Source organism: Rhamphochromis sp. 'chilingali' (genome assembly GCF_963969265.1).
Source record: "Rhamphochromis sp. 'chilingali' genome assembly, chromosome: 15".
Classification (NCBI taxonomy): Eukaryota; Metazoa; Chordata; class Actinopteri; order Cichliformes; family Cichlidae; genus Rhamphochromis; species Rhamphochromis sp. 'chilingali'.
In genome coordinates this window covers 27065428-27079878 of record NC_137942.1, presented here as the reverse complement: position 1 = coordinate 27079878, position 14451 = coordinate 27065428, and the positions used below count along the sequence as shown (strand labels likewise).

At 43.0% G+C, this 14451-nt stretch overlaps 1 protein-coding gene and 1 long non-coding RNA gene across 2 annotated transcripts in view; both read left to right on the top strand.

Annotated features, from left to right (window-relative positions):
* The window catches only part of LOC308410833, a 70439-nt gene that overhangs the window by 42702 nt on the left and 13286 nt on the right, over positions 1 to 14451 (top strand). The gene's annotated exons all lie outside the window — the stretch shown is intronic.
* foxd7 (forkhead box D7) lies at positions 6708 to 8240 on the top strand. The gene has a single exon (XM_080905483.1). The coding sequence runs from the start codon at positions 6987 to 6989 to the stop codon at positions 7956 to 7958; it is 972 nt and encodes a 323-aa protein (XP_080761609.1). The 5' UTR covers positions 6708 to 6986; the 3' UTR covers positions 7959 to 8240.

Here is a 14451-nt window from a genome sequence, read left to right as displayed (position 1 = left end):
CGAGTTTCAGTGTAAGCAAACCATCTCACGCTTGTGTTTTTCAAGGATTACCAAAACCAGGTGGTCTGCTCCCACCAACCTCTGAGATTTCTCACATCCCGTCTTCGGAAAACCTCATGAAAGAAAGTGTGCGGCTGCAGCTTGGCCGAGCGTGTTTATACGCTGGATTCTGAAGTATCATTGCCCAGGCTCTCTGCCATCTGCCCGCTTACATCACGCATCCCTCCAGCCGAGATGTTGTCTTTTTGTTTTATTTCTCAGGAGATTTTTATCCAAGCAAACTCTCTTCATACCACATTCATATTTTTTTTTCCAGTGAAATACATCCGTGTCCCTTTCAGACAAGTACAAACAAGTTGCCAAAGCAGTGCCAGTCCAAATGATGACAGTTAAAGATTAGCATCACATCTGAGGCCAGCCTCAGATGGGAAGTGAAAGAGTTCAAGCAGAGCAGTAATGTGTTGTATATTTTTTGCATTGCTGCTGTAGGTCTTAAACTGCGCCAGAGTATCTCTCTTCATCATCCACTTGAGACTGTGAAGGCAGCCAAGCAGACAGGCGGGACAAACCCAGCAAAAGCTCTCCTGTGACTTCTCATTACAGTCTAATAGCTTGCTAGCTGCTCCAGCCAGCATCCTGACCTCTGACTATCACTCAACATGGTACCTGCTGAGCCTTAAAGCACTACATCTACATTCTTTCCATCCTTGGGCCTCTTCGCACAGCGGCTCAGGGGCGAACACTACACTTCAGACAAACCGCTACTGTCAGACTCAATAAAAAATAATGTAGGAAATGTCAACCCTGTCTTCCACAGGCATTTGGCCGAGCACAGCAGTTTTCTGAGTCAAAGAATACCAGAAGAACACTTAGTTCACTTAGTTTAGCAGAGCGCTGATGCATTCTGACACTCTGACCGAGGTGCAGCGTGTTACTCCGTCTTACATGGCACACGCTCCACTCGACAGCACGCTGAAAGAATTCCCACACCACTTGTGGCCCTAAATGTAAACAGAGAAATAAATGTAGAATTGAATGAAGGCCTTGTGGCAACCCAGTTTCAGACGCCTGGAACTTGATGTAAAACATTTCTGGTGTAACAGCGCCCTCTATTGGACATTTCAAGAAACTCCATCCATCTCTTTCTGGATAGGGTACACAGTTTTCAGTCAATCTGTAATCACACAGCAATCACTGTGAATGTTAATTGGAGTTATATGTGTCCATTCATTTAGTCACTTTTTTAACTGCTTGTCCATTTTAGGGTCTTGGAGCCTGGAGGTTATCCCAGCTGTCACAGAAACAGGATGCTCCCTGAGCAGGTTGCCAATCTGTCGCAGGGCTGAATAAGTGAGACAGGCAACTGTACACTCTCCCAAACTCACCTGTGGCTAATTTACACTCACCAGTTAAAATAACAAACATGTCTTCTTAACTCTGAGAGGAAGCTGGAGTACATGCAACATGCAAACTCCACACAGAAAGGCTCTGTTTTTCCAAAATTGTCAAAAAAAACTGATGTACATAGAGATCTGTGTGCATAACTTCCAAACTGTAAAGTTACAGAAGCTGGATGCCATAAAAGCTCAGAAAATCAAAGGAGGTTTTATTGTTACTGAAGCCAGTAAATTGTTTTAATGAGGTGTTGAGCTCGCTACAAGTCAGTTTGCTAATGGCAGCAGCTGTTTTTGGCTTTTCATTGTAGTGAGAGACTCAGTTTTAACTGTATCAATCTGACAACACTTTATAATAAGCTAAAAGCTGTAACTTCTCTGTAATTAAATGGAATTTCAATGTATTTTATTTGATATTATAATTTATTATTATTTACATACAAATACTTAAAGACAGGTCCACCAGAATAAGGGGGTAACAAGTCAGAATTTTACAGGAAACAAAGAAATTATATTTGCAAATATACTGTAGGTTAATTAAAGTAGTCTTTAAGTAATTTTAAGTACAAAAAGCAAAAACAAGCAATATCTCCCCATTTTAAATACGCTGTTAAGGGCGCAGCCCATGTGGAGTGGCTTATCTTATCTAACTTCCAGGTATTTCACAGACACTGCTTACCTCTACTTTTTTTCACAGTTATGTTCAAACAGTTTATTGTGAAAGGAAAAAAAAGTTAGACTTGGCTCCATCATGATAAGGTCACATAGGCCTGCAAATCTTTACATAATTTATTTATTTATTTTTGGAAGTCGGTAAGGCAGAACAGTCCTTATCACATTTACATTGATCAAATAAAAGGATAATTGAATAATAAAACATCATCGAGCAAATCAAGACAATGCATATTAAACAAATCTGCAAAAAGAAAAGAAAAAAACATAAAGAGACAAAATTAATCGGCTCCAATAATACATCCTGTGACCCAAAAAGTATATTTGTGATATAAAATAGGGAAATATTGCTTGTTTTTCTGGAAGAAATTACCATAAAATTGCACACTACCTAAAATTATTTTTGCAGTACTTTACTTACACTATAATTATTCATTTGTTTTCTGTAAAAACTGCCCAGTTACCTCTGTATTCTTTAAGTATTTGTAGCTAAATATAATTAATTTCAAATAAAATACACTGAAATTCCATTTAATTACAGGGTTGATTACACTTTTACCTCCTGGCTGTATTATAAAATGTTACCACTTGTTCAGTTAAATTTGTTGATCGCTGTTCTGTCTCAGGGTGTTTTTAGGGAAACTGGGTTCAGAGCGAGAGTTAATGATGACTTAGACCTCTAAAGTAGAAAAAAGGTAAGCCTTTGAAGAGTCTGCTCATACAGCACAGAGACGGGCTGGGTTTGTGTTTCTCTTTAAAATATAATTGAGTGGAACTCTACAGAGTATTCATTCAAGTCAGAGCAATTCAGGAAAACATTTGAAGAGTGAATGCAGAGTTTCCATCCATAGGACTGCATACTTTTAACAGTATTGTGGTTAATGTGATGCATAATGTCCAACAGACATTCAGGACACAGTTCTAGGGTTGGTAAATGCTAAATGGACTTAGTTGCTCTCTACTCTAACTAAACACTCAAAGCTTTTTTTCTTTAACTAGAACTCAAATACACAATCTATTCATACAGTTATAGCTTTATTATATTGTATATATATTTTATGATTGATTTTATTGGTGCTTCTGTGGTTAGCCCTGGTTCAATTTCAGGAGGAGACACAAGCTCAACCTCAGTGGGGTCACAGACCCAGATAAATGGGGGGGTTGTGTCAGCATAAAAGCCGTGCCAAATCAAACATGCGGATCCATCTGCCGTGACAATCCCTCGGGCATTAAGGGGACAGTTGAAAGTACCTCTTATATTTATTTATCACCACAAAAGAGTGACATTATTGGTAGAATTCAGTAGTCTGTGTGAAAAGATGAAGAGAGGTAGGAGTGCAAGAGATGATCAACTTCCAACAGACACAGAAAACCCCCTGAGGAGCAGAGGGCAACAGGAGAGAACGAGCGAGAGTGAGAACAACAGGTGTGTGTTTATGAGGACACTCATGCCCATCCATTTTCTTCCACTTATCCAATTCGAGGTCCCTGATGGGGGTCTGGAGCACATCCCAGCTGTCACCAATCTATTGTGGCACTAAAACAGAGACACTGACAATACAGTTCAATTCAATTCTAAGCAATTTTAATTATATAGCACCAAATCACAACCAATTTGCTAATGTTTTAGTAAGGACCCTGCAATATTACAAAGGACCCCCAATAATCAAACAACTTCCCTATGGGCAAGTACTTGGCGACAGCGGGAAGGAATTATTTTTCAAAGTATTTTTCATACTTTTAAAACACATTTTCACCAGATTATATCTTCATTAGATTGCTGCCTCTAGCTTTAAGCTATAGCTCCGTGTTTATGGAGGCAGGAGCTCCGTGCACATTTAAATGATTGTGTGCCACCCCATTTTTGAGGTCTGCGGGGTCCCTCTTTCTGCTATGTTCCTGTAGGCTGTGTTCTCTAATTATGTCGATGACCTGTAGCTAAAGAGTTTACCCCTTTTGCACCACAAGATGTCAGCACTTAGTCAGAGCACCACTGTCTTGTAACTGATAGCTTGTGCCATTCATTGTAAACGGATCCAGTCACTGAGCAGAGTGGCTGAAGGGACAAGAGCGCGTTGAGATAACGAGATGCAGGGAACAGGTTGCATCACCGCCTGCATGCTACAGAGCTGTTTGTCAGCCCGTAAATTTGTGTTAATGACCAGTTCAGCTCGTGAAATTTACACATCTCGCCCTCCCCTAAACGGTGTGAGCGTGCGTATGTGTGTGTATCAGATGTGTGTTTGGCTCAGCACATCTGTTTTTTTCTCTTCTTCTTCTCTCTTTTTCTCTCTTCATCCAGTTATGATTCATGATACCTTAAATTACACGTTATATTATGTTCACTGCCCTGCCAAGATTTTAAGGGAATCAAGATGAGAGAGGGGGGCATTGTGAGAAAACAACCTCAGCTCTTTGAAGCAGTTTCAACCTCTTCCAATGAAAAACACGCTCGGAGGTTGGTTTTTTTGGGAGGGGGGGGGGGGGGGGGGGGGTGTTTTTATCACTCCCTGAATCATGTGAAGTGCTCGAAGCTTTCACTGAGATAAGAAAACATTTTAACTGAAGGAGCCCGCAACAGTTTCATAACCCAGTTTCTGACCTGCGCGTATTTGCAGTGTTCAAGAAAGATCCAGTGAGACCCCCCCCCCCCCCCCACGCCGGCACAGCTCCTGCCAAATGGTGTTATTACACCGGCCCTTCGGAGTCTGTTCAGTCTCCCACTTTCTCATCTGCGATACAGACAAATAAAATCTGTACAATGGGCGTTTTTGTTAGATAGCAGGGTTGTAATTTAATTTTTTAAAAAGGCCTTGTTGATTCCCAGATTTTACGCGTTTTATCATAAAGAAAAGAAGAAAGGCTTCATAGAGGGGGCCCCGGGTTTAATGTTGCATAGCTTTTTTGGTGACCCTTACAAAACAATTACCAGAAATAATAACATTAATTTATAATAAAGAAAGAAAAGAAAAGCGGAGGCCATATTTGTCACTGTAACATCGGGACTCATTCATCGCCACCTGAGTTCATCTGACAGCGTCTCCTCCACCGTCGGTCCCCCAATAAGTGACTCCAGCGCGTGCAAGCTCGGGAACCGTGCCGCCCTGAGAGTGGCCTACCTTCAGCTTTTGTAGTGATTTGACGCTCTCGCCTTATTGAAACCACACATTGCGCTCGGGCCTGTTTCCAATGTGAAGACATGCGTGATGAATTTGGGAAATCATCTGCAGCTTTGCTGGTACCGTATAGCCCACCCAGTCCGGACCCGGTCTCTCTCTTTCTCCCCCCGCGCCTCCCCTCTGCCCCGGGGTATCAATACGATTAGAGGCAGGAAATGTGGGAATCCCCAACAAAGGGCTCCATCATTAAACACAAACAACCAGAGGCCTCCCAACAATACCGAGAGCGCCCTCCTCTCCACACTTCTCTTTTATGTCTGAGCGAAGTGAAAATCTATTACTTTCATCCCAATATTACCAGTCTGCGTTCAGCTGCGCATTATTAAAGAGGATAATCTGGCGAGGTTATGACGGATTTATAGGTGTTCAAATGGAGAGCAGGCGGTGTAGAGTTTCGCCCAGCAGATTACGCAGACTGCACATCAAATATTGTTTCTCCCTGCATTTCACACGTGGTCACATCTAGCAATATGTCCCTGAGAGAAACGAAAGAATTCAGAATAAAATTCAGAATAAAATAGATATACGTACATAAATAAATAAAATAAGATATGAGATATAAAGGGCGCATAGTCTCTTCTTATCGGTTTATTCAAGGAAGGCGCTCATGCAAGGCAACAAATTATTATTTTCACAGCTGCCCAAAAGCAGTCATTCCAGTGTTGTACGTCTGAAAACGTGTAATTGTGAGTCAAGTGTGCATAAAGTGCGGCTGCAGGAGACTTCGAGAGGGATTAGGGTTTAAGTCCTCGCCTCGCGTAGAGAAGTGTTTGGGGATTTTCCCTCTCACACTTTAAATTATAATCTGATATCCTCCCTCCAAGGCGTCAGCCGGCAGATTCGGAAATATAAATGTGTCATTTTGGTGTAAACTGACTTTCCATCACCACCGTGCTTTAGATTTGATCGCTTTTCCTGTTTTAGTTGGAAAATAAAACGAAGAGTGGAAAAAAATACAAATAAAAAATATTTTAAATTCTTTGTATTTTGAGTCAAATCTCATTAGGTTCCATACAGAGTTTATTAAAGACTGCTTCTAGTGGCGAAGAACATACTCAAACTTTAATATTTTGCGATACAAAATTGTGATTTTAACTTATAGCCGTGAAAAGGTCACGCGTCACACTTTTCTCCAATTAACGTTTTCTGGTGTATAAAAAACACTCTTACTTGTTGCATTTTTATATATAGTTGCCAATGTTTTACGCAATTATTGTGAAATTAATTTTCCGTGGAAACTTTATTATTCCGCTCCAAACAATCTTTCCTCTGATTTCCTCGATGGATCTCTGATGTGTCCGCGTGGACTTGGCACTGATGTGCTGATGATGAGAGTGCACTGGCTGGATGGCTGGTATAGGCCTCTTTGGTCTTTGCGCCTTTGCGCGGTTTTCATTGGTCAGGAACCTTTCCCTCGTGCCTCGACGTGACATCACAAGCACCCGACCAGCAGGAAAGCAGGAGAGTTTACAGATGGTGCTGGACATCTCCGAGGACGCACGCACTTTTACGCACAGCCAGTCCTGGCCGCTTTTTTTGCGCTAAAAGTTGTGAAAATAAAAGGATATCAGCGTAGATGCTTTGCGGTTTGGAGAATCTGAAGTAGGAAGTGGACTTCTCTCGGATCGTGTATTTGTGAATGGAGATGGGCCGTGCATAAAAATCTTTTCGTCGCCTTTGAAAGAAGAGCTCTCGCTCTCCCACCTGTTGCCAGGTGGCTTTAAAACCGCGGATATCTACTATGATATTAGGTTTGGAAATCATGGAGGATATTGTTATCGACGTGGTGGGGGAAGGACTCAAAGACAGCGCAGAGGAGCAGCTTTTACCTTTGGATGAGTCGCGAAGCGAGCACGAAGACGGCACGGAGACGTCCAGCAGCCAGAGTAAAGACAGGGAGACCTTCAGCCCTGCGCCGGCGTGTCTCCCTGCTCCTAAAACCAAAGGTCCCGCGTCGGTGAAGCCCCCATACTCATACATCGCTCTGATAACCATGGCCATCCTTCAGAGCCCAAAAAAGCGGCTCACCCTCAGCGAGATATGTGACTTTATCAGCCACCGCTTCGTTTATTACCGGGAGAAATTCCCCGCCTGGCAAAACTCTATCAGACACAATCTTTCGCTCAATGACTGTTTTGTAAAGATGCCAAGAGAGCCCGGGAACCCCGGGAAGGGCAACTACTGGACGCTGGATCCCAACTCCTCCGACATGTTTGAGAACGGGAGCTTCCTGCGGCGGAGGAAACGCTTCAAGCGGCAGCATTTTCGCTTCGACCCGCTCAAAGAACAGCACCTGGAGCCCAGCGCGCTCCACGGCTTTCCACACAGCGCCTACGGGCTCGGCACGGCGGCCCTGCAGCTGCCAAGTCTGGAGATTTACCCCTACCTCCATCACCACGCGCCTTCGCAGTGCGGCCCCGCCACCATCCCACCTGTGAGCAGTATCCTGCCGGCTCTCTCCAGCTTCTTCTCGCGCAGCGCCCTGTCAGCCAAAGCTTTCCTTCAGTCTCAGCCGGGCATCGACGCTTTCTCGCCGGCACAGTGCACAGCGTATTCCTCTCCTCTGACCTCCAGCGCCGCATACGTCTCCCCCGCGCTCTTCCACCCGGCGGCTTCTCCGCACTTCCTCAGTTTACACCAGGAGTACCAGAAACTACAGACTCAGCGTGGCATCGGCGACCTGGCCAAACACATCCACACCAACGATGAATAATCCCCCCCACTCCCCTCTCCTTAAAGCGGACTTTAATTTGTATTTTCTCAGGTAAACGGAGACATTTGGAGCAGATGCTTGCAGTGGAAATTGGATGGATCTGTTTTTGTTTTTTTACAAGAATGTTGCAGAAATGCTCAAAACTTTTCCTCGATCTCCCCAACTTCATGGCAAAAACAACAGACGCCCTTTAAAAAAAAAACCTGATCATGAATTATCATCTTTTGTTTAAATATTTAAATGACGAGTTTCCTTTACGTCTTTTTTCTGTAAAGAAATAAAGCTGAGTATTTAAACCTTGCGTTAATTTGTATTTTGCACACATGCATGTCAGGAATCATGCTTTTTGAAATCATTTAAATGTGCGTGCACGGTTTTGTTTGCTAACAGCTGTTATACCTGTTATTATTTTTATCTCTGGGTTTAAAGGGTTTTATATTCCTCGGTTTCATTTTTATCTAAATTCAAATTATTCATAGTAATGTTCAGAGGGGCAGAGAAAGTAAGCAGTCAAATTGACCTACATTAAATCAGTGCGCAGTCTTTTTTAGCCTTATGTCTTACACGCTCTCATTTTAAACACGTGACTCTCTTCTGCTTTAAATAACTGATCAAATACAAGCGAAGGTAACACTCGTAATTTTGGGATTTTTTTTTCTAATTATGGGTCTCCAAGATCTTTTATTATTTATTTAATAATCTGATGTAATATTTAAAAGGAACAGTGGCTTGTTAAATAAGAAATGTCATTATTTTTCAAAGTAATGGAGAAAAGCAACATGATGTTAAAATAAATAACAGGCGGGTCGAGGTCAAAGGCACTTTGGATGGCCTCGTTTTTAATGCGCTTTAATGGAGAAATAAGAAAGGTTCTAATCACACCAAGCTTTTAAAGTAAGACTAAGCGCATAGCTTATATTTATATGTATAAATATGTATAAATAATATTTATACAAGCTACGGTGTGTGTGTGTGTGTGTGTGTGTGTGTGTGTGTGTGTGTGTGTGTGTGTGTGTGTGTGTGTGTGTGTGTGTGTGTGTGTGTGTGTGTCGTTTTTATAGCCATAACGCTGAAAACATACATGCCAATAATAATTGGCTTATTTTGCAGGACCACACACAGAAAATGTGTGCAACACATTTTCATGTCAGATATTCATAAAGGCTTTCTGCTCATTTACTGACCAGAGTTTCCACACAGGAGGTTTTCCCAAACATTCCTCAATTCAGTTTATGTTTTTTCCTTTTTATAATCATGGTTTTGTCGTCTTACTTAGAAACATTAAAGAAAAAAAACTTTTAAAAATCCGATTTGAGTATTAGACAGTTTTAAAGAAGTAACTTTATTTAAATTCTGTTTTAAAAATAACAGAAATAAATAAATTCTGCCTGCGTTTTAAGCAATGCCCCTAAAAACAATCCTCCACCTCACAGGTTTCACAATAAGAAAATATATCAATCAGATATCACTCTATTTTTAATGTTGTGTTTTTTTCCAATTATTTCTTTTCCATTCCCAATTTATCTTCCAATTTTTAAATCTCAGGTAAACCCAGTCTGATTAAATCAACCCCAATCTGAGGCTAAAATAAATATATCAGTCTTTCTGCTTGAGCAGAAACGCTGTGATTCAATCTGCGCGTACACAGAATAAATCTAAAAATATGTATTTCTGCTCATTTTCTGCTATTTCAAATTATCTGATTTATTTTCCCCTTTCCTTTTCATTTAAGTGCACGCGGCACTGCCTCGTAGTGAGAATGACAGTAGTAAAATAATTCGGGGGTTGCAGAGCATGGAAGTATTTATTTAATTCTATTCTGACTCTGCTTTAGATGGATTACCACGCTGAAGCTCCTGGACGGGGCTGATGGATTGCACCACATACTTAGTCCTTTAGCAGGCTTTGGCACCCAGCGAGGGACTGAAACAAATAAAAAGATTGTTACCTGATGGCGAGGTGTTAAGCTGCCCACTCCTAAAGGAAGAGCACATGCTTGCGCTGCATGTCTTCCTCTTTCTCTGCACTCCATTCAGGAAATGTCTTACCATTTTGGGATGATCAGATTTAATTCAATCTGTACTGAGGTTTTGTTTTTTGCTTTTTCTTTCTGTCTTTTTTTCCTCTTATAACCAAATGTCTAATATTTCTGGTGCTAATCTTAAACAGTGTGGCAAGAGCTGTGGTTCAGCTAATCCATCATAAGATTCCTATCATGCACCGGGGCCCTCTTTTGCTATTAGAACTTATCTGATTGGAAAGCTAAACGTGCAGCTGCACATATATACTTTTAGTCAGCATCTGTGCTTTGCTTCTAATAGTGCTGTGCTCTACTAGAGTGTGGTGACTCTTCAAAAGTGCTAACACAGGGTCTTTATTATGCACTTTTGTTTCGCACAGAAGGTACTGATGCAGCTTATAAACAGCCACACGCATGCTTAGTATGTTCACTGAACTCTATTGTTATATGACTACAAGGATAAGGGAACTAAAATGTAGTCTGAACCATAAGTAGCTCCAGCATAATAATTGAATGCTTACACTGTTTTTGTAAAGGGAGCGCTTCATTCATAAAAGGATCTTCTTCAGGCTCCAGGGTGGATGTGCAAACCTTTTTACTCTTACTCTAGTTTTATTTATTTACTGCCCGAATGTGTGCGCACACTCATTCTTTTCCTGTAGGTATGACTAAGGCACAGAAACGCTAATAACCCCATGAAATCATTTTCTTATAACAAGCTTGTTCTGCTGGTGGGGAGCCAAACAGAAAAGTGAAGCAGACAAACGCTGTCACAGAGACTGATTGGCAGCCAGGAAGAAAGAGTCAGGGTCTTTTACTTTCTTTTTTCTTTTTTCTTTTTTGGAGGGAGAGCACCAGTGCACCTGATAAAATAAGCAATTCAGACACCCCGGGCTCATACTCATGTGCACACACATCGGTTTTCCATACTGAGGGAGGTAAAAGTTGCCAGTGCAGTTCTTAAAGTCTTTTTTACTCTCCTTTTTTCCCCTTTGTGCGTCATTAAGTGTGACATGTTTTATTAAGTCTTCACTCGTGCTACGAGTAATACCTCTTTTTTTTCAATCATTAACAGCAAGATTTTCCCACTTTCAGCCAGACCTTTCTCTCTCTCTTTTCTGTCTTTTTATAAGGTCACCTCAGAGTTAAATACAATCTGCAAAGTCATTCTGAGTTATGAAACAAGGGGATTGAGTTTCGCACCCTAAACGGGACCACAGAGAACTTAAATCAGTGTCATGTTAAGATGATTCATCACATAAGTGGATGTGCAGCTATGTGACAGCGTGTCAGCGGTTGCGTGCCTTGTCGCACCAGCTGCGGAGGAGTTTCCGCTCAGTTCCACGCCGATGACCAGTCGGGAGCTATCTCGGCTCGTATCTGATGCGGAGCTCGCTTCTCTGGGAAAAGTGAGTCGATTCGGTCAGAACTCCATTCATGCCTGACAGCATGGCCGTACCCTGCTTTCGTTCTCCGCTCTCAAACGCCAAGCCAAACAGGCAAGATAAACTCATTGGCGGAGCACCCCGCCTCGCTGCCTTCGCTTCTTCTCCTTCCACACAGCGAAAGCGGGGTGAGCGGTGCATTCTGGGACAGCCCCTGCGAGTTCAGCCAGGACAGGAAAAACAATGCGACTGTGTTGTTTGAAATGCGTAATTTGAAATAAATTCCCCTTGAATATTTTTCTTGCCCTACACTGTGCTGTTTCTTTTAATAAGCGTCTTTATTAAGAGGCTGCCTACGAGTCGTGGGTTAAGAAAGTGTCCGAATTTGGGCTGCAGTGGGTTAATTTCACTATGGATGAACACGTTGAACCGACGTTAGTGTTATATTTCATATTTCTGTCAGATCGCCGGATCAAAACGTGCCCTTCATCTTGTGCGAGTTCTTTCCAAGGGTCGCTTGTTTTAGTGTAAATATGAGCTCAAATTGACCTAATTTGGGAAATGTTACCCCCGTAGCCATGTAAACTCTGCGTCGGGTAGATCCACTGTTGCAGATAAAGTGGTCAGTGATTTGTGTTATTTCACTGGGGTGTTTTGAGTTTTGTTTTTTTCTTTCGTGCAGATTCAGAGTGGGGTGAACAGAATGGCTACTAGGTGCTGTGGTTTTTCAGTTATCATTAGTAAATCTCACACCTTTCTGCTGAAGCGGATCACAGCTGAGGTTTTCTCTCCTCTCACTTTAATGGCTGACTTCCACGGGCCTTGCTCGCTCCTTGGCGTTTGCTTTTCCTGGCAGGGCCAATCCCCGCTGCCCTGCTTCAGGGAGTTATTCAATTATAAATCTTCCACCCTTCTTTTGCTGCCTTTTCTCTCTCTCTCTCTTTCACCGGTCTTTGTGTTACCCAGCCAAGCCCAGTAAAACGCACTGCTCCGCTGGTACACCCCTCTCCAGTCTCGTGCCCAAGAATTTATTATGCTCAGGGTGGTGAAGCGGAGTGCGGTGTGTTTTTGGAAAAGGGACCCCCCCTCGAGCCTCAGTGCCAACAGATGACAGTGACATATAGCAGGAAAGCCACCCAGAAGGAGAATGATCTCACACCTCAGCCACGCGCTCACAGGGAGTGGGAGAAAATAAAGAGTAAAAGATCTACAGCTGGGGGTGGGTGAGTCGAGGGGGGTGGCGGGACAATAAAAATCAGAATGAGAAGAGGAAAGGATGGAGAAACACAGAGGTAGAAAAACAAACAGCAAGTGAACGATCCCTTGAAGCACAGACTTATTCAAATACTTTAGGTTACTTGCTAAACTCGGACGCTGTAGTTTAATAACTTCCAAATAAACCAAAGTATGTTAAACCTCTGAGATATTCTCTTCCTACCCTCAGACCTCGGCTTGTCTCCGTCAGCCAAAATCTGGAGGAAATGCACTGCCCCATTAGGCATCTTGAGAAAATCCACAGTTGCGTTCAGGATTATACAGTACATAGATCGTTCTTTTTCTTTTTTACCACATCTGTTCTCAAAAAAACCAAAAAAATCTGCAAAGCACTCGATCTGTGCTTCACTGGGTGGCACTCGGTCTTGGCCTTGCTCCCTCCTGTGCTGCTCTCAACCTTCCTGGTGCCCTTCTGTTCCCCAGCTGGCGGCCTCATGCCCTTGCCCTGCCCATGCAGCTTGGCATTACCCTCTCCAATGTTTTTTTTTTTTTGGTGTGTGTCTGAAGCAACACGTGCCGGCTTGGCGTCAGCGTGTGAGGTATGCGCTGCAGGTAGAAGTCAGCTTACCACGAGAAACGCTCACCCTTTACAGGCCTCAGATCAGTGTGATGTCACCCACAACAGCCCCTGAACCACTTACTGCACTAAATGAGAGCCATTAGCCGTACAAACAAAGACTTAAAGACTCGGTGTCATTTAATCAAAAAAAGGGAGCAGGAAGCACAATTAACATCAGGGCTAAGGTGTGTCAGAGAGGGGTCAGGTTATAACCGTGCAGGCTCATGTTACAGTCGCGCAGTCAGAGTCCCGGTGGTCGGTGTAAACCTAATGAGAGTCAGTAACCCCAACCTAGCTGCAGCCCGCCCGCTCTGTCTGATCTCCGTGGAAGACAAAGTGGTCTGCCTTCCACACCAGGCATCGCTATGAAGAGCAGGGTACGCTAGCCAGTTAATAGTTGGAAACCTCTCTTTCTCCCTCTCCGTCTGCTCTTTTTCTCTATACCGCTCTCCCCCATTACATTTGGTTTTTCCTCCCTTCAATAACGTCTGCAGTGGCATATTACAACTTGGAAATGGATTTTAAAAGGGAGTAGAAAAGGGTGCCAGAATGGGAAAAACATGGATTGGCTCAAGGGAAGCAGATTAAGTGGGCATGCCAAACCTCACGCTTTGTAAGAAACAAGAAAAAGACCCCCTTTTTACATTAATGCCCTGAGTTGAGGACCAACCGCATAGTGGAGGGAAATCAAAAATCCCACCCTCTTCGAAAGGGAGAATGAAAATTCCAGGTGGTGAATTGTCACCTCATATGGATCCTTTCCCCTTCGGTGTCGCTGGAGTGAATAAGGCTGTAAGGTGCCGTAAGGTGCTGTGAGGCTGTCAGTGTCATTGCTGCAGGTCTCTGTGTGCTCAGGGAACTGTAAAGCCAATTCACAGGCCTGCAAACATCCTGTAACAGCAACATAAATCCACTAATTCAGGCCTTTGTGTTTGGTAATGGATGTTGTGCCGTACTATGTAGATGTGATATGATAGGATTGATTGCTCTGAAGATCACTGAGGCTGCTTTCTAGCACCGCCCTGCCACCCAAACTGTCGGCCGACGAGCCGCTCATCCCATGTTGCCTCTGTTGGTGGTCCCTGGTGTAAGCTATATTTTCCCCTCACTTCTCTCTCTCTCCCTCGCTTTTTTATAGCTAACACAAAATTGTTCCTAATTCGCTGCTGCTAGAGGGGGGTAATTTGCGGCTTTTGGCTGAGTGTCACAAGCCCCAAATTTGAAAAAGCTGCTGAGTTGAAGGCATTCTGTGAA